The 18,752-nt window shown below is 53.4% G+C and overlaps 2 protein-coding genes across 4 annotated transcripts in view; both read left to right on the top strand.

The window, feature by feature from the left end:
- Positions 1 to 4,089, top strand: part of PPCDC (phosphopantothenoylcysteine decarboxylase) — a 34,816-nt gene extending 30,727 nt beyond the window's left edge. The window contains exon 7 of the transcript XR_013184154.1: positions 3,697 to 4,089. The gene's annotated coding sequence lies outside the window, so the exon portion shown is untranslated. The remainder of the gene's footprint in view (positions 1 to 3,696) is intronic.
- On the top strand, positions 3,680 to 18,642 carry C13H15orf39 (chromosome 13 C15orf39 homolog). 3 transcript variants are annotated; one of them, XM_077185569.1, is made up of 4 exons: positions 3,680 to 3,807; positions 13,456 to 16,500; positions 16,876 to 16,909; positions 17,112 to 18,642. In XM_077185569.1, exons 2-4 carry the CDS (start codon positions 13,503 to 13,505, stop codon positions 17,113 to 17,115), a joined length of 3,036 nt encoding a protein of 1,011 aa, XP_077041684.1. In that variant the 5' UTR covers positions 3,680 to 3,807; positions 13,456 to 13,502; the 3' UTR covers positions 17,116 to 18,642. The 3 variants fall into 3 exon arrangements, with proteins under 3 accessions (XP_077041684.1, XP_054498341.2, XP_077041685.1); XM_054642366.2 differs by lacking the exon at positions 3,680 to 3,807 and adding an exon at positions 4,688 to 6,000; XM_077185570.1 differs by lacking the exon at positions 3,680 to 3,807 and adding an exon at positions 6,040 to 6,475.
- Positions 18,643 to 18,752: the final 110 nt, after the last annotated feature.

The raw sequence follows: 18,752 nt of genomic DNA, 5'->3' as shown, positions 1-18,752 counted from the left end.
GCACAGACACAGGGATTCTCTTTGGGAATGAGGCCACGGATGGGAAGAGAAGGGGAAGAAGGTGCATGTGTTGCTGAGGTTCAGACTGGGTGACCTCAACCAGAGCAGAAACAAAGGGAAGGGGAAAAAAAGGTAAGAAATGGCAGCTTCCTCAGGCTGATCCCTTGCAAGACTTACTCAGAGTTACATCATGGTGCTTATTAGGATGCAGATCCCTGAGAGCCAGGGCTCCAGAGCCTCTGGAAGGATCCCTGGGGATGTGGGGATCCCTGCCAGCAGCCAGGGCAGTAGGCATGGCACCCCAATCCCAGCTGTGCCACTGAGGCCAGCTTCCCAAACACAGGCACTGCTGCTGTCCCTGCAGAGGGACTCAGCTTCGTTTGGGAGCCCAGGGAGGTGGGGGGAGTTTGGGCACGGGCTGCCTCCTCTCGGTGCTCCTGCCGGTGTTCTGTGACAGGGACTGCACAGCTGCTGCTGGCCACAGCTTCCCTGAGTCGGCTGTCACCACACCAAGGCTTTCCCAAGACCACAGGGCTATTCCTCAGCACACATCACTGAGCAACAGTGGTTTCCCTGCCCTGGCTGCTCTCCTCCTCTGAACCAGGAATGCTGGGGTGTCCCTGGAGGTGGCCAGGGAACAAACCTGGGTAGGGGGCTGCTTCCCCCTGGAAGGGCAGGATGTGGAGGTGGGGTTCACAGGGGAATCCCAGCCCAGGAATCTCTGCTCCTGGGTGTGAGATTCCTGCTGAAGGTCTTCTCTCATGCCCCAGGATGCTCGTGAGAAACTGTGCCATGGCACTGGCCTGGATGTTCCATGGGGATCCATCCTTGGCTTTGGGGGTGTTTCCTTCCTGCAGGCAGGGAGCAGGTGAGCCACCCCAGTGCCTGCATCCTGCCTGCTGAGAGAGCAGGGAGCATATCAGGAGCATCCCCAGTGCTGCCACCATGCCAGGACTTCCCACAGAGGAGCATCCAAACGTGCCAAGCTTAGCAAGTCCAGCCAGGAATTCAGCGCTGGAGCTGTGGACTCCAGGCCCATGTCCCGATGCACAAGTGGCTTTCCTCAGCTTTGGATGGATTCCATCAGCCTGCAGGCTGCTCCAAGGAGCTTCTCCCTCCCTGCATCCTCCCCCAGGGTTTTGCAGGATTTCACGTCCCGTACTGGGAAACAAAAGCAAAAAGAAACACCACGGCTTTTTTATAATGAAGTGCAGGAACGGCGTGTGAATGCCCGGGCAGTAATTCAAGTGGGAACATGGAGCTGGAAAGCTTTCAGCTCCCAAACTCAACCCAAGCCTCAGCACTTGGCTTTGTGCTGCTCATTCATCCACAGGGTTATTTTTGGATTCCTCCTCCTGGGAGAACAGGATTAGTTTTGTTTTCAGTGTTCCTTGGAGAGCAGCTTGCTGAGGGAATGACTTAGCAGAGAAAAACCCTCTTAGCTGGTGGGGTCTGCTCGATTCCATGATTCTGGGTGGAAATGTGATGATCTGTCATGTCCCTTGGGGATTTATTCCCGCTCTGCTCTTGCTGGGGCTTGGGTATCTCATTACCTATGGATAATTATCTAGAGATAATGAGGTACCTGCATCTCTGGGTTGCTGGGCCTTGTCTTTATTGCTTTCCTGGGGCAGCAAGCAGAATAAGTTGGGATTTTTATTTATTTACCAATAACTGTAGGCCCTGGCAAGATCCAAATCAAAGTTTTGAAGGAGATAAAGCTGGAAAAATGTTGGATGAGCAACCAGACTTGGTTGCTCATATTTTCTTATTTTCATATTTTCTTAGAATCATAGAATGGTTTTGGTTGTAAAGGACTTTAAGATTCATCCAGTTCCAGACTTAATTTTCTTCTAGTTCAACCTAAAAGGGGATCTTAGAAGAGAAGAGAGAATAGAAGGAGAATATCTCTCACAGAAAGAGATACAGAGCAAAGAGGGGTGGGAGAAGCTGTAAAGACCCATCCCAAAAAATTGTTTAAGTGTGGGATCTGACTTCAAGGACAGGGAAAGATGTGGGAGTGGGTATTTCAGAGGATATTTGGGTCTCCTTTTCCCACTGCCAGCAGTCATTTGAAGGTTTGGAAGGAGCTGGCATCTTCCAAGGCTTCAACTCCTTCTTGGCTCCAGAAGAAATGAGTGGGATGAGGAAACCTGGATCCCTCTCTTCACAATAATTGTACTTTAAATTTAACCACAATGGCAGCTGTTGGGAGCCCTCCCTATAATCCTCCTTAATCTTCCCCCCACCTCTCCATCCCTTCATCCCTGTTTTCCTCTGTCCCTCCCCTGCAGCAGGCTGTGCATTGGGACTGTCTCTACAGCTCTCTTATTCCAATTAGCTCACTAATTAGAGCCTCATCAGGGGTGCTGCTGCCACCAAGGATGTCTCCAAGGCAAGAGCTGCTAACGAGGCTGGGAAGTCCCTGGCAGGAGTCCTGGGGATGGTGGGGTGGGATAAATCTCCCTCGTGTCCTCTTGGACAGAGCAACAGATGCCGGTGTCGGTGTCCCAGATTCCTGGTGTTGGGATGGAATTTTGGGATTTTTTTGGGGACCAAGGGGATTTGCCTTCATTCTGTTTATGGGACGTGTTTCATCTGTTAGAAGAGGGCCCCATGCATCTCCCACTCCCTTCCAAATGGCTCCTGAGCCAAAGAAACCATCTCTGGTTTGGCTCTGTTGGATAATTTGGGGGATTGCCAGATGATTTGAGGCATGGAGAGGGGTTCTCTGGTCCTTAGGAGCAAACCCAAGGTCATTTTGGAGGGCTGCTGTGTTTAAAACCAGGGAAGCTGTGGGGTTTGTGGCAGCAGGTGACCTTTAAATGCCACCTCTCCCTGTCCCCAGGGAATCAGTTGAGTAGCTCATCTCTCCTGAACCTAAAGCATGACTTTATGGGTAAGCAAATCAAAGAGAAGAGAGGAAAAAAAAAAAGAGGGAAAAGGAATGAAGGTAGATGTTCCTGGACAGATCTGCCACAGGCCTGTGAGCTGGGGACCACCCACCTTTCTCCATCACTCAAGCCCCAGGCCAGCATCACTCTGGGTTCTGCCCTCCTTGAGGGGGTTAAATCCTTCTGGGGAGCTGAATTGGCACCAGGACAAATTGGGGAGCAAAAGCTGGGACAAGAACTGACCCTTTTTAGGGAATGGGAGAAGTGGTGTGGCTGTGGAGCAGCAATGAACTCCAAGTGCTGCCTGGATGCCCATAATCCCACCTGGAGCCCCCACATCCCTGTGTCTGCCAGGGTGAACCCCAGGATGGGTGTCCCACAGGGACATTGTGGAATTTGGGCACCCTGCAGGCAGTGACAATGTGAAGCCTGCAGGTTTCCTGAGCACTTAGGGGGAGCCACAGCCCAGAAAACAACAGATTGAACAGAGATGCTGAGAAATCTCAAAAAGAGAATTGAAAACCACACGGCCAAAATTTGACTGAATCAGTCAAATCCTCACCTCCCCAACAAGCCTGTGGGGATTCTGGGGCTGCTCCCATCACTGGGTACCAAACAGAGAGGATGCTGATGGCTGGAGGGGCAAAAAGGGTGGGAATGGCCATGCCCTGATTAGGAATCACCATCCACCTTTCCCCCAAAGACACACTCCCAAGTCTTTAAAAATTAATATAAAAATTAAAACAAATAAAGGTAAATAGTGAGGATTTTTTTTTTAAGTTGGTGTCTCCTGTTCCAGCAGGTTTGATGCCTCGACAAGGAGCAGCTCAGATCATCTGAGTTGTCAAGGCAGAGATGAACCACACAGGAAGCTGAGAGAAGAAAATTCACAGGAGAAAGATCAAAACAGCAGGTAGAAACTCCCCTCTCTGCACCAGAGAAATGTAAGATTGAGAAAATGTTGTTGAAATTTAGCTTTCAGAGTCCAGCTGGATGCCTGGCAGCAGGGATGTGGCCAAACCAGTATGAGGAAAGGTGTTTCTTGAGTAAAGTTATGTAAATGTATGAGCCAAGTCAAGCTTAAAGGGATTATCTGCCATTTTGAGGGAATTGTGATTCTGTTCAGTCAGGTCAAAATTAACACTGATAGTTTTAATGCCCATGACTCTAAATAACAACCTGTATTATCCACCCATTCGCTTGTTTTAATATATATTACCTCTTCTTTTTGCACACTAATATATAACATTTCATAATTGAATGCAGTAACTATTCTCTAATTGCATAACCATTTGACCAAAGAGAATATTAATGGCAGCCCCTGATCGATGAGCTCCAGACAAAGCAGTGTGTGTAAACTTTGGAGCCAAGGGACTGGGAATTCCACGCCTGCTCCTCCCAGATCCTTGTTTTCTTTGCTGCTGCCACAAAACTGCTATAAATTAAAGTTGTAAGTGGAAAATAATGCTTGTGAGGCCAAGGAAAGGAGAATTTAAACCCTGCTTTCTCAGCCTTTGTTCAATGAAGGAATGAAAAAGGGGAATTATTTCTTTTTCACTTAGAAATCTTTATTTCTCACTGCCTGAGGGAGCTGAGCTTCTACCGCTGCTTCACTCCACGGCCTTGGGCAACACACTTAATCTCCCAGGATCTGTGTCACTGGGTTAATCATATTTACGTGCCTTTTATGAGGGTTAATGATTAGTCTGGGAATGTTTGCATGGACTTTTCCAGACGCGACTCCTTAGATAAACGCTCCGTGTTAATGCTTGGGGCTGGCAGGGGTTAAATGCAGGAGGAGGGGTTCTGCTTTGGGGCGGGGAGTGACTCTGAGGGGGCTCAGAAGCCATCTCCAGCCCACCTCAGGCTACCAGCGAATCGCTGGCTCTGCAGAGCGAATGGGAAAGCGATTTTTTGTGGGCACAGGGAGTTGTGTCCGGCCAGAGCCGGACCTCCGGCCGCATCCCGGGAAGGCTCCTCTGTGCTCTGTGAAGGAGGAGCTCGTGTTTCACAAGAACCCCCACAATGCATGGGCTGTAATGGGGGATCCTCTTCATGGGGACTGCCGGTGTCACCGAAATTAGGAAATAAAACTTCTTAACACCGGTGGAGGTCTAAGAAGCACACGCTATTACCCACCCGGATACAGGGCGGGTGACACCGCCTAAGGTGCACTCATGGCTCAAGATGATACACGCCTTTATTAAGCGGCGCCAATTCATCAGAAAATGTTCCATTTGAAGGTCTTTGCTGTCAGGGTGAGCTGTGCACGTGTTTTTGAACCATTTGTTACTCAGGCAGCCGTGGAGCCCCTAAACTGGATTGGGCGGCACGGAATTATTACCGATCCCTCCATGTCCCACAGCCACATCACCTTCCGTGAGCCGGGATTTGGCGGTCAACACCTCCACCGGGGGTCCCCTCGATGGGGTCCTCTCTTATGGGGTGCCTGTAATTGGGGGTACATCCCTAATGGGCGCTGCCTGTAAGTGAGGGGTCCTTCAGGGGTCCCTCCCTAATGGGGACTGCTTGTAAGGAGAGTGCCCTTAACGTTGCTCCTCCCTAATGGGGTCGCCCCTTAATGGGAGGGTAGTTCCTAATGGGGACTGCCTGAAATGGTGGCCCCTTCACTGGGGGCTCCACAAAATGGGAGTCCCCTTAATGAGTCACCGTAAAATGAGGGCTGCTCTTAACAACGCTCCCTTGCACACCGTGGGCTCCCCATGCGGTACCTCCTCTATAATGGGGCGCTCGCTGCAACGGGGACCCTCCGTACAGCGGCTCCCGGCCTGCGGGTGACCCCCGTAACGCGGGGGGATCTTCCCGTCCCGAGAGACCCCGCTCCGAGCGCAGGGGCACGGCAGCGACCAGCTCAGCGCACATGAGGCTGGGCTGTCCTCTGCTGTCCCGTCCCGTCCCCTCCCCTCCTCCGGCCGGCCCACACGCACACCCAGCCCTCCTCCTCCACCTCCTCCTCCCACTTCCTCCGCACAAGGCGGGCTGCCGGCCGAGGAGGGGCAGCGGCCCCCCCGTTCCCCCGTCCGCGCCGAGCCCCCAGCCGAGCCCGTAGCGATGCGCCGGGGGAGGCACCGCGCCGCAGCCGCAGGTGAGTGCGGGCCCGGAGGGATGCGCGTCCCGCAGGAGCCGCGGGGCAGCGGAGCGATGCGGGGGCAGCGGGGCGGGGGGACCCCCGGCCAGCGCCGCGCCTGCCCTGGGCTCCCTCGGCGGCTGAAACCCTCGAGCAGGGGGGGAGCCCTGCACGCCTTCCTCGGGATCGGCTGCTTCTCCTCGGGCCGTGCGAGGAAAAACGGGCTGCGAGCTCCGCATCCCGGGATTTTACCCATTTATGGACACTTTGGATCATGCGGCTGATTCGCAGCGTGAGTGTGCTCAAGCTCCTGCCAGAGGTTTCTTTGGGGCTCGCCGGAGTGTTGCCCACCCTGATGCGGTGGCCGTGGCTGTGCGGAGGGGACAGAAGGACGGCCACGGCCACCCAGCCCTGCCACATCCACACCTCGTGTCCTGGCAAGGGCCTGCCAGCACCGAGGGGGTCCCAGCCGTGACCGTGGCCAGCCTTGGATGTGAGTGACATCGATGGGCCGGGATGGGATCGATGCCTTTTGGAAAGTTTTTAATTCCTCGGGGAAAAGGGGACGCAGTCACTGAGCCCTTCTGGTGACTGCTCATTGCCCCGTGAAGTTTTGGCGTTTTTAAATAAAAGGGAGCATTCCTTGGGGGAGAGGGGGGGGTTCAGCTTGAATCGCAGACCAGCCGTGGCTTGCTTGGTGCATGCATTCCAGAGGGATACTGCCTTAAAAAGCAGCAGGTCCACGGGAAGGCTCCGGCTGGGCTTTTGCCCGCCTGGGAGAAGCTGGGGAGCTGCAAACTTTGTGGAAAAGGGACAAGATGTGGAATGAGGGAGCTGGAACCGCTGAGGCCTCTTGTTTGTTCCCCCAAATGCCCGAAGTTTGGGGGAGCGATGCCGGTGAGCTCATCGGAGCCCGCCGGCCATGGGAATGGTGACCTCCAGGGCAGGATCCCAGAATCCCGGAGGTTGTGAAACCCCAGGGGAATCCGCCTCCTTCCCGCTGGAGTGCGGGGAGAGCCCGGGACCCCCCCCGTGCCGCAGCGCCTCGGGGGGCTGGGCTCGCTGGGTGCCAGCGGCTCTAGGAGCTTTTATTGCTGGATTCCTGCGGATTGGCCGCGAGCTGGCGGCTGCTTTTGGCATCACGTGGCGATGGAGGAGGCGGGAGAGTGCGGAGAGAGGCTCCCGCTCCGGGCATCGCATCCTGGGGAGGAAATTCCGGGCAGCCGGCATGCCCCGCTGAGAACACCCACGGGCGCATTGCTGGCAGCTGTCGGGGCAAAAAGAGATGTGTGAGGTGTTCCCCACGGCCTTGGCAGGCCGGGGAGCACCGGGAGCCCTCCCGTGTCCTTTGGACACCCAAAACGCGGCAGATAAGGCTCCCGCGGGAGCTTATCAGGGAGGTTTCGCTGCTGCGGGCACGTGTTCCCTCTGGGCTTGGTTTTACTTTTACTCCCTCCGGGCCAAACGGCCCCGTGTGGCAAAAAGCCCTGAGAAGAGGGAAGGGGGGGAAAAAAGGGAAAAAACCATTAAAAAAGAGGAATAAGGGGTTGTGTTTATTCCACCCGCTGCTCTCCCCAGCTGTAGGGTTTCGGAATGACAGGCTGCATGTGTTGGGGTTCTTGCAAGCATCCCCCCGCCCCCAGCGCTGATTCCCACGTGTCCCTCTCCTTCCCCCTGGCTGGGACAGTCCCCGAGGGAAAAGGCTGATGGTGGCAGCAAAAGCAGAGCAGTTTTTTCCTGGCCTGGCACAGGTTGGGCAAAGTCCCTGTGGATTTCATGGAGAGAGGGAGCCCCTGTCCCGAATTTGGTTCATGAGCTCAGTTCTATCAGACAATCCCTGCACTGGGATCACTCGTCCTGCCCTGCAGCCCTCCAGGCAGGATTGAACTCGGAGCTGGGTGAAGCAGGGCGGCTGCATCGTGCCCGGTGGTGTCACCCGATCCCGTGGTGACAGCGGGGCTGGTGTCACAATGTCCCCACGGAAGGGAGTTGCAGATCCCCGGGGCTTTGGGAAAGGGAAGCAGCAGTGGGGAAACATCGGGACTCACAAGATCCCGGATTTCTGTCCCAGCTTGTCCACTCCTAACCTTGTCCCAGCTGGGAAGGGATCCCATGCCTGCATGGCCCTCCCACACAGCATCTCCCAGGGAGAAGGATTTAAACAGCACCCTCTCAAGAGGTCCCTTTTGGAGGGAAAATAAGAGAGGGATAATAATCCAGCCTGGGGTTTTCTTCAAGCTTGCTTCCATTTGAAGGGAGCTGTTTTCCCTGGATCTAAGTGCTGGAAATTGAATTGGCACTGCACATCTTGGGAATAACCTCAGGGATTTACCCGAGGCTAAAACTGTTGGAAATGGTGTGGGGGAGCTGCTGCCAAGGATGTGAGCAGGGAGGGAAGCACCGCGGCTCCCGTGGGGGTTTCCAGGGGATTCCAGGGCAGCAGTGTCCTTCCTGGGAAGTGATCAATCATTGGAGCTTGCATGAGAAACCCACCAGGAGGGCTCAGTGAGGGGTGCAGCCTCAGCTGTGCCGTTCTGGGCTGAGCTGGGGAGCTCTGGTCCCCTCCTGGCAAAGCTGCAGCAGCACCAGTGGCTCCCTCCCTTATCTCCCCCACAAGTCCCCCTCCATATCTGCTCTGTTTCCCCTGCTGTTGATGTGGCTTTTATCTTATCTCCACGTGCTCTTCCTCCATTTCCTCCTTGGCTTCCCTGCTAACGCTGCCACAAAAGGAAAAAAACACCCCAAAATGGAGGAGATCCTACTGCAGGAATTCCATCCCTGGGCTTGGGGGTGCTGGGCTGTGCTGGGTGACAGGGGGTGACATTTGGCCGTGCTGGTAGAGTGCTGAGTGAGGCTCAGGTTTGTCCTGGGCTGCCTGGGTGATGTGCAGGATGCTCAGGTGATGCTGGGGGATGCTGGCTGATGGTCCAGTGGTGCTCTTGGGGCTCAGCTGATGGGCAGGTGTCTCAGTGGGATGCTCAGGAGACGCTGGGTGATGCCAGCTGATGCTCAGAGAACACTTGGGCTTCTCGGGATTCCGGGCTGTGCTGGGACAGGCTGCCAGCTCCACCTGCTGGCACCCACCTCCTGTCACTGCGGGCCAGCCCCACCCCGCAGCAGCCCCACATCCCCTGAGGGAGAGCCTGAGCTGCTGCCTGGGGGTGAAAACCTCACATTACTTTACAAGGTGATGCCGGGGATGGGAATTTTGGGCACTCTGGGTCTGTGTCTGCTGGCTTCTCACCCCAGCTGACCCAGCTTTGCTCCCTGCTGCCTGCAACAGACGCTCCTTGAGCTGTGGAACCAAAGCAGCCAGAGCTTTCCAGGGCTTTTCCAAGGAGATGGATGGAGAAATGCCCCACCAGCCTCCCAGTACTGCCCCCACTGGCAGGGAGGGTCGGATCCTGTGGAAAGGGGAGATCCCTGCACAATTAAAGCCCTCACGACTGGCCACGCTGTAGAATTGTACAGCAGACTGTGCATCTCCAATAATGCTGCACACACAGGTATTGGACCTGCAGTGACATTCCCCTGTGGAAATGGACTCAGATGTGCAGGGATTCCCTGTCTTGATCTGAGGCCTGCCTGATGCACTAAAAGTTTGGCCTATCATTATCAGACATTATTTATAGTTCTTTTATTTGTATTTTCATCAAAAGTAACTCATTTGGAGGCCAAATATTAGTCAAACAACTTTTATACATTGTTAGAGTAATTTTTGCTAAGTTTATTTACTCTTTTTACTTGAAAAAATGTGGTAAAAGTTTATTTTATTACAGAAGTATAATTTTGTCCCAGCCAAACTTAGCGTGGGAGTTCGTGCAAGGATTTATGCATATTTGGAACAAAAAAGATATGTACTAACCTTCCATGTTCTGCCTCAGAAGGTTTGGAATTTATGATGGTGAAGCTACATTTTTCAGAGATATTAACAGGAGAGCTGATCAATCTGGACAAAGTAATAGAAGAAAATGTCACCTGACTTCCTGTCCCATTTTATTGAACACCACGTTGGGAGATTTGGAGCGAGCAGCAGCAGAAGAGAACTGATGGAATGTTTGATTGGGGTGGTGTGTGAGGCTGGAATGTTCATGGTTAATGCCTCAAAGGATGGAGCATTTGCAGCAACTGCCCAAGTGCAGAGGGGCACACCCACAGCCCAGGCTGCAGTTACCTCTTGGACGAGATAAGGGAAGAGGCTGATAAGAGACAAATCCTGCCAAGTGCCATGGTTGGCCTGCAGTTAGCCTGTAGGTATTCATCCCCTCTGATGTGCCATAATCGGCCTCTCGACTGCACCTACACTTGAAAGGTGTCACAGGCAAACAAATACACAGAGAGGTGTCCCGTGATCCACAGCATTACATCATCCAGAGTAAAACTCCCTGCCCCAGGGGAGGTACCTGGCTGTTCCCACTGAGCCTGAACATTTTATTAACCGCTGGAACTTTGTGCTTCCTGCCCTTCCCTCACCCCAGGTAGATCATCACCGTGCAATTGCAACCTCCCAGTCTTGTTGGAAGATCCATGGGTGATGGGATCTTTCTCCTCTTACCCTTTCCTTCCCTTTCTTTTCCTTAGGCATTTTTGAAGTATTATTTTTGTGTTTTTATATTGCTTTATTACAGTAGATAATAACCAAAACAGCACCACTGCAACTAAATTGTTCTAAAATAAACCTGATATTTATATATATGTATATATATATATTTATAAACACCATTTAATCAGCATTGTTTCACTCTAATCAGCCCCAAAGGATCAATTAACAAGAACCTGGGTTACCCTCATATCACAGTTGAGACTGACACATGACACCACACTCGAGGTTCATGTGGCAACAGGAATTTTTTTTTTAATTGCAATTCCCTTTATGTATTTTCAGAAAGCCCATGCAGTTGGGCCTGATTGGCTGAATTTAGTTACCACCCAGCTTACTGGCCAATAGCTGTCTGCATCCCTAATGGCCTAGACTGGTTCCCCAAGGGCATAGAGTGTCGAGGTATAATTGGGGTTATCTATGACTGTGAGGTCTCCAGGCCAGCTGTTAGCCACCACACTTCCCCCTTTCTGTTTTTAAATACAAAGGCAATGTTTGTTGTCTTCTGCAGGGCCCTTTGCAGACAGGATGACAAACACTGCACAATCTCCAAAATAATTGACACAAATAGTAAGCCTAGGTTGGATGAGGCTCTGCATCCATCTCAATAAGTCTAGCCTTACCAGTTGTTGTGTATCCCACGTACCATCAAAAAGGATTTTTTAAGCATGTCTGAGAGCCATCAAGCCCAGCTTATCAGGGTGGTATGCTGCACACTATTCACATTCATAATTACACAAACAAAGAAAATTGCTTTTGACTTGCTTACAAACTGTTAAACTTGAAAAACTATCATGCTTCTGCTTTTGATATGTCCCTGTTATATTTGTCCAATTATCCCATCATCAAAAACCAAACAATATTAAAGGTAGCAGTAATTTTAATTGAATAGCTTAAAATATGTAAAATCGGATACACTTGAAATATCGACAATATAATTTGGTTAAAATAAGGGATAATTTGGTTCCAATAATAGCACATAAGCAAAAAAAAAAAAAAAAACAACATGTGGGGTACAGAGTGCAGGGCTCTGGTCCCCTGCCACCTCATGTATGAGCTTGTCAAGCAAAAATTCCCCCTTTTATGCCATGTGTCAATGCCATCTCCTCCCATTTTCGATTCATCACACTTCTACCTCCGCCCTCATTGCCACCTTTAGCGTGCATGCTCCACCACTCGGTTTGGTGGTTGCACAAGTCTTTGGGAGTTGTCTCTGATGAAAGCTCTCCTCTTCCTCGATGTCCTTTAATTCACCTTTGGGTTACACATGTGCACCAAGCTAGTATAATGTAAGCCAAAACTAACATAATATTATATTTAAGCATCAAAGCAATAAATCTCTTATAACTAGCATTTTCCTGGGACCCAACCAGATTTTCTCTTCTTTCTGTAATTTGTAGTAACTGTTATCTCTAGCTTTTTCCTGCCTTGAACATCTGCAGGAAAGGGGGGAGGTGGTGGAACCCCTCCTCTCCCTTTCTTTCTTGGCATTACACCTTTTAACTGTTTTATTATTTCCAAATATTAATTACTGTCTCAATATTGATTACTGTTTCAATTTTGTCAGCATGAATCATACCTATTTACCACATACACTAAAAGCAGCTTCTGTGGTTGTGCCCAGTCCATGCCTCTTACACCATGACAGCAAGGCTTGTAGAGCCTGTTCATAATATTTTATCCCAGTTTGCATGAAAAGAGTGTCCATACCTGTACAAGAGCCTTTTCCTCCAATGAGACTTACATCCCCATGTTCCAAGTGGACAATTTTTCTATTTACAATGGTCTGGACTCTCTGCAGCTCTACTCATTCCTGGCAGCTCACCTGGCTGCCTCTCTGCTGGGCTCTGTCTCCCTGCTCTCAGCGCTGCAGGCTGCTGCTGATTACGTTGGGTATCACCTCCCCTTGCAGTCAAGATGCACACACGACATGACACTCGAGGTTCACATGACAACAGCAAATTTTTGTTGCATGCAGCTCCCTTTTGTAAGAGACAGTCTGAAGTTCCCCTCATTTGCCTCACGGCCCTCACAAGGACAGAGACCAAGACCCTGAAGACCCTGACTGGGGTTCTGGCCTGGCTGAGGTGGATGCTTGCCAAGTGATTGTTTGCAGGTGTGCTTGCTGTGCTGCCACGGTACACTGCGTCGGGCAGGGACTGGTGAGGAGCAGCTTGCTCTGTACGCTTACACCTGCTTCATGGAGCAGCAGGTCTCATCACAATAGCCTATGAATTTCCCCACCTCTTGGCCAGATGCCACTCACTTTAGACAAAGACTATAAAAAGTAACTTTCTGAGGTAACTTTGATGATTCCCCACGGAATGAAGATGAATCTATTGGCTGGACCACGAGGACTTTGTCTCTCTGTTGGTAGCTATACCCCCGCTTCTCTCTCTCTCCCCTTTACTTTGTTTTCTTTATATCTCTCTCTCCTCTGTGGCATAATTGTTGTTGGCCCTCAGTAAAGGTGCACTGCTGTGATTAAACTGAAAGTCCCCTGCTGTGTGTCTTTAGCACTCTGAGATCAGTAAAATGAACCATCATGACCCCTGCTTGTACTAGTGGATGGTGACACCTTTATATAGTTCCAGAAAGCCTGTGTGGTTGCTCCTGATTGGTGAATTTAGTTACCAGCCAGCTTACTGGCCAATAGCTGTCTGCCTCCCCAACGGCCTAGACTGGATCCCCAACGGCCTAGACTGGTCCAGGTGTAATTGGGGTGATCTATGACTGTGAGGCCTCCAGACCAGCTGTTAGCCACCACACTTTCACCTTCTGGGATGGCTTGGAACCCTCTGTCACCCTGTGCCAACTCAGGCTGCTGGCTGTGGGGACTTGCTTTGCTCATGGCTTGTTCTCTCTCTTTTCAGGCAGGCCAGCTCACCTCTCCCGTGGGGACACCGGTACCAAGGTATAAATGGCCTCCAAACGGTACTCGCAGTCTGCAGGCCCCGTGATTCTCAAGAAGCTGCCTCGTCTGGCGCCCGCCCCCAGCTTCCTGCCCAGCAAAATCCCAGGCACATCCAGCCCCGTGCCCCACCCTGGCTCTGGAAACCATTTCAACTACAAGGGCTCCTACTTTGCCTGCCCGCTGCAGAGCCCCGAGGGCCCCGAGCAGCCCCCGGCTGGCTGGAGCCCCACGCCCGCCTACCTGCACTATGGCCCTGGTGCTCTAAACCAGCCTGTGCCAGCTGAGGGGCCACTGCTGGGCTTTGTGCTGTACCCACCAGAGAGCCTGAGCACCAGGCTGCAGCCCCCAGACACCCAGAAGAGCCAGGACGGCCTGAGCCAGGAGCAGCTTATGGCCAGAAAGAAGCTGGACAGTCCCAGGTGCCCCTTGCCGGTGAAGAAGCCAGTGGTGGTGAAGAAGGCAGCTCCTCTAGCAGTCCCCAAGCCTGTGTACGGAGCCCCCGCCTCCTTCCTGGCTCCCAGGATGGCTCTGCTACTGGGAGCACAAGCAGAGAGCCTGCAGCAGCGACCAGGGGAAGCAAACTGGCCCCTGCCCCCTGCCACCCACCCTCTGCACCCCAGCGAGCCCCACAAGAGTGGTCCTGGTGCTGACCACAGCTTCCTGCCACTGCCCTCCAGCCTGGCCCTGCCTTCCAGGGAGCAGCTGAGCTCCCCTGCTGCCTTACCCCACTACTGCATCCCCTTTGATAAGTACAGGTCACCCTCCAGCACCCCGTTCCTGGAAGCAAGTTGTCCCTCTGCCCAGAGCCAGAAGAAGGTGCCAGAGGTCCCCAGCCTCAGCCTGGACCCCTGGCCCAAGCTCCAGCCACCTGACACCAGCCCAGTGATCCAGGAGAGGTCAGCAATGTGTTACCCACCCACCCCCTACCCACTGTCACCCCACAGACCCGGCCCCCTCTACCACCCCCCAGCTCCCACTGTGGGAGAGCCCAGGGCCCTGCCCAGCTTTGGCTACGTGGGAAGCAGGGAGCCCTTTCCCAGCACCTACCTCAAGCCCCAGGAGCCCAGGAGTTACTTTCCCAGCCCCTTGGAGCCGTGCGTGCCGAGGACAGCGGGTGCCAGGCTGGGGGTGGCACTCAGGGATGCTGAGGCAGCCAGGGATGCCGAGCTGCCCAGGAACAGCGGGTACCCAGGGCTTGCCCTCAGCCCGGGCGATGCATCCGTGTTCCACGGCTCCTTTCCCGGCACGGAGCCGGGCTGTGAGCAGCACAGGGCGGGCAGCCCGCAGTGGGGAGCAGCACCGAGGCACAGCAGCGCTTTCCAGCCTGTCTGCGCCCCAGAGAAGCTTTCTGGGGGCTCTGCTGGCCTCACTGAGACATTTCCTGAGAGAGGAGGGAGCTGGGAGAAACCCAGGCAAGGGGAGGAGGAGCTCCTGTACCCAGGGAGGAGGAACAGCAGCCCAGCCCCTCAGGACACCCCCTGTGGGGGACCAGGACAAGGAAATGCCTGCAAGGTCATGGATCCAGCCAAGGAGCCCATCTGCCCTTCTCCATCTATGACCCCCATCAAAGGGCTGGAGGACCTGAGGGACACCAAGGCTTTGTCATCCTCCCCACCAATGCCTGTGATCCACAACGTCTTCAGCCTGGCACCTTACCAGGAGTACCTGGAGAAGGCCAAGGGCACAGACCCCATGCTGTTCTGCAGGAAGCACCTGTGGGAGGACTCCTCACCCCAAAACACGGGTGGCAGCCAGGAGCCTGCTGCCCTCAGAGACATCTCAGTGGTGCCCAGCCTGAGGTCAGGCAGTGATGCAGTGCAGAGCCAAGGGGAAAGCTGTTACAGGAGCATCCCTAAAAAGCCAAAGCCTGTGCCCCAAGAGCTGGAGTCTCAGGAGGGCAGCCCTGACAGGGTGGACAGCAAGGAGTCACCCCATAAGGACATGGTGCTGGACCTTAGCTTCAAGAAGAGACTGGTAGAAGCTGGGGACGCGCAGAGACCTCCTGTCTGTGCAGAGGGGATACTGGACCAAGAGGATAAGGAGGAGAAAGAAGCTGCAGGAGGGAAGGTGAGGTTGGGAGAGGGGGCGCAGCCCCAGGTGCCTGAGGCAGACTCAGGGGAGAGGAGCAGCTTCCAGAGCTCAGCCAACTTCATGTTCCAAAAATACAAGCGGCTGCCCTCCGTCCCGAGCAGCACTGAGCCCCCCCAGCAGGATGGCAGCTCTCAAGCCCCCCAGCCCAGCTCCCCCAGCAGCACCCCCACTCCAGCTCCCCCAGCCTCCTCTCCATCCAGCAACCCCCCGTTCCCACCACCTAGCCCCCAGCTCAGCATCATCCTATCCCCAAACCCTCCCCAGACTGTGCTTCCCAAAGCCCCTCCCACTCCAGAGGAGGAGAAGGTGTTGGTGGTCAAGAAGGTTGGGATCCCCTCAGGGACCCCCTCGGGGCAGTACTTCAGCTCCCTGCACACCTTGCTCTGTGACACCATCTCGGGCTCAGTGTCCCGCTCCTCCCCGGAGCTCCTGCGGCAGTGGCTGAGGAAAGCTGAGCTGGCAGAAGAGCTGGAAGAGGTGCCCAAATCCCTGCCCAGCCCCAAAGATGGCTCCAAGGCTCCCAATGCTCAGAAGCCCAGCAATGGCAAGGAGATCTGGCTGGCTTTCCAGGACGTGGCCATGCTCCTCACCAAGCTGCTCTCCCAGCTGAGGACCTTCATGTCCGCTTGCCCTTTCCCGCACGTTGTCCGGGCGGGAGCCATCTTCATCCCCATCCACGTGGTGAAGGAGAAGCTCTTCCCAAAGCTGCCCGGGAGCTTTGTGGACCAAGTGCTGCAGAAGCACAAGGTGGAGCTGCGTCCCACCACCCTCTCAGAGGAGAGGCACCTGAGGGAGCTGGAGCTGAAGAGCTGCACCTCCCGCATGCTGAAGCTCCTGGCGATCAAGTGGCTTCCTGAAATCTACCCTGACCTGCTCAACCTCCACTGGCACAGCTCCATCCAGCAGCAGCTCGGTAGGTAGCCTGGCATCTCCTGGGGATGGGTCCCTGTGGCTGTCCCAGGGTTGTTCCAGCTGCACCTGCCCTCCAGGTGCTGCTCTTCTTGGGGAGCATCCAAAGGTGCCTCAGCATCCCTCTCCTACTGAGGGCTCTGCCCAGGTTTTCCTCCGTGGGTTGTGGAAGGGGGAAAGTTTGAGCTGGGAGGGAGAAAACTCATCCTGGGCATGTCAAGGAGGTTTCAGACAGTTCCAGGCCACCTCTGCCCGTCCAAGGGCACAGTGTCAGACCTTTCACCCATGGCTGTCCCATCCAGCTGATTACTTCACTGCTGTGTCCCGATAACCTTTTGTTGCTGCTCAAGGCCATTAACAGCACCTTTATTTCTTCCAGATTCAAGCTCAGAGACTGGCCAGCAGCCTTCCAAGTAAGTAACTCCTCTTCCAAAGTGAGTTTTTAGGAATTAATGGGATTTGTTTGTCATTCTGTTGAGGGGTATGTATGTGGATTTCATGTGATGATGAGCAGCTGGAGCTGGCTGGGGAGGCTCTGCTCCTGGGTATGGGCTGGAGCTGGGAATATTCAGGATGTGGAGATGTGCCCTCTCTAATCACTCCTTCCTCTCCCAGGTAGCCCTGGCCTGGAGGCACTGAAAACTGATGGCAAAGCAACAGCCACAGAGAGATCAAGGAAAAGGAGGCACTGAGGAATGTGCCAAGGGCAATAGCCAAATGATGACAGGAATGGGAAGCTCCTGAGTCCTCAGAGCCGAGGATGCTGACACCATCAGCAGCCCTGCAGGCAGGTGCTCAGGTCCCACCGGCATCAGGATCGTCCAGGATGCTGATACCTTGGCAGGGACCCTCTGGGATGCTGCTCAGGGTGGACAACAGCTCAGGGGTGCTCCAGGGACACACACAGGGATGCTGCTGGCAGGTTATCCGGGCCTGCAGGCGTGGGCTCGAGCCCCTCATGGCAGCTGGAGCTGCTTTTCTTTGAATGGATCATCTTTCAGTGCATCTCCCGCCTCCATCCGTGATTGCCCTGGTGAGCTGAGAGGGAATGGCTGGAGTTCCAGTGGAGCTGGAGCAAGAGGAGCATGGAAATGGCCACAGCACCATCCCCAGCCTTGGAAAAAGGGACTGCAGGGATGACATCCCACCTCCTCCTGTCTCCTCTGAATCCCCCTCCTGCTTTATCCATGCCTTTCCCAATAAACATCCCCTTCCTCTGTGGTTTTCACCTTTAAAGTACCGCCAAGACCGGGCACAACAGCAAGGGCAAGGGAATCGTGACTTCTATAGTCCCAGGACTAAGTTGGTTTTGTCATAAATGAAGACATTTTACAAATGTTCTGGATTAACCTTTATAAGGAGCTGCTGCCTTCAGGTCATGTGTTTTGGGTTGTTTTTTTCTTGAAATAGAGTAATTTATACATGGTTTTTTTTTATTTAAACTAAAAGGCTGCAAGAAACTCTTAAAGAAAACCAAATCACTTCATGTCCCAGATCCTGTCCCAAAGGAGAACATGGGAGATGCACATTTAGGGACCACCTTGGTGGAGACTGAAGGGGCACAGAGGGGAATGATGCTGCCAGACCTTGGAAGGAGGGATCCTTTGATCTCAAAGGGTTATGGGCATGCCAGGACTAATGGACAGCCCCTCACCCTGGGGGGTTGCAGCAGGGTATACAGCAGAGGCCTTAAAAACTCATTGCTCAGGTGTTCTTCAAGCTGCTGCAGAGCACGGAGGAGAACCAAACAAGGGTTATTCTAATTTTTTATTTCACTACAGGGAATATTTATTTTAAACTAAGAAGATGGGGTGGGGGGGGTATGGGTAGAAATGACCCTACCCAAACTGTACTTATTTTAGCCAAAAGGTGTGTTTGCTACTGGGGGATTTCTGTGAGTGCCTTCCTGGTTTTCTGTAGGGATGGGGTGGCTGTGGATGTGAGGGAGATGCTGCTGTTCTCCTCACTCCCCCCCACCACTCCATGCCTGTGCACAGTCATTTGGAAAGCAGTGTTTGTTAATAATGTTGGTTTTGTACGTATATAACGTTCCAGGGAAGAAAGTTCCTTCCCTTTATTTAATTTTTTTTGTAAGAATATGAAGAGTTGCCTCACCTGGTTTAAATGAGTTTGGCTTGTTTCCAGACATGCCCTGTTTCTGTCTCTGCTTCCCAGCATGGGCACAACGGGACCTTCCTGGGGCTGGAGGGTCCCCAGATCCCCCACCCCATGCACTTGCTCTCTTCTCCCTGCAGC

Source organism: Agelaius phoeniceus, chromosome 13 (assembly GCF_051311805.1).
Source record: "Agelaius phoeniceus isolate bAgePho1 chromosome 13, bAgePho1.hap1, whole genome shotgun sequence".
NCBI classification, from domain to species: domain Eukaryota; kingdom Metazoa; phylum Chordata; class Aves; order Passeriformes; family Icteridae; genus Agelaius; species Agelaius phoeniceus.
The sequence above is the reverse complement of the archived record's forward strand: the minus strand, read 5'-3'. Positions and strand labels throughout refer to the sequence as shown.

Bases quoted from the DNA above. Each gene is read 5' to 3' on its own strand.
- C13H15orf39 (XM_077185569.1), top strand. From the start codon at position 13,503: ATGGCCTCCAAACGGTACTCGCAGTCTGCAGGCCCCGTGATTCTCAAG. The intron at 16,501-16,875 runs GTAGGTAGCCTG...TATTTCTTCCAG, and splicing joins CTCCATCCAGCAGCAGCTCG to ATTCAAGCTCAGAGACTGGC.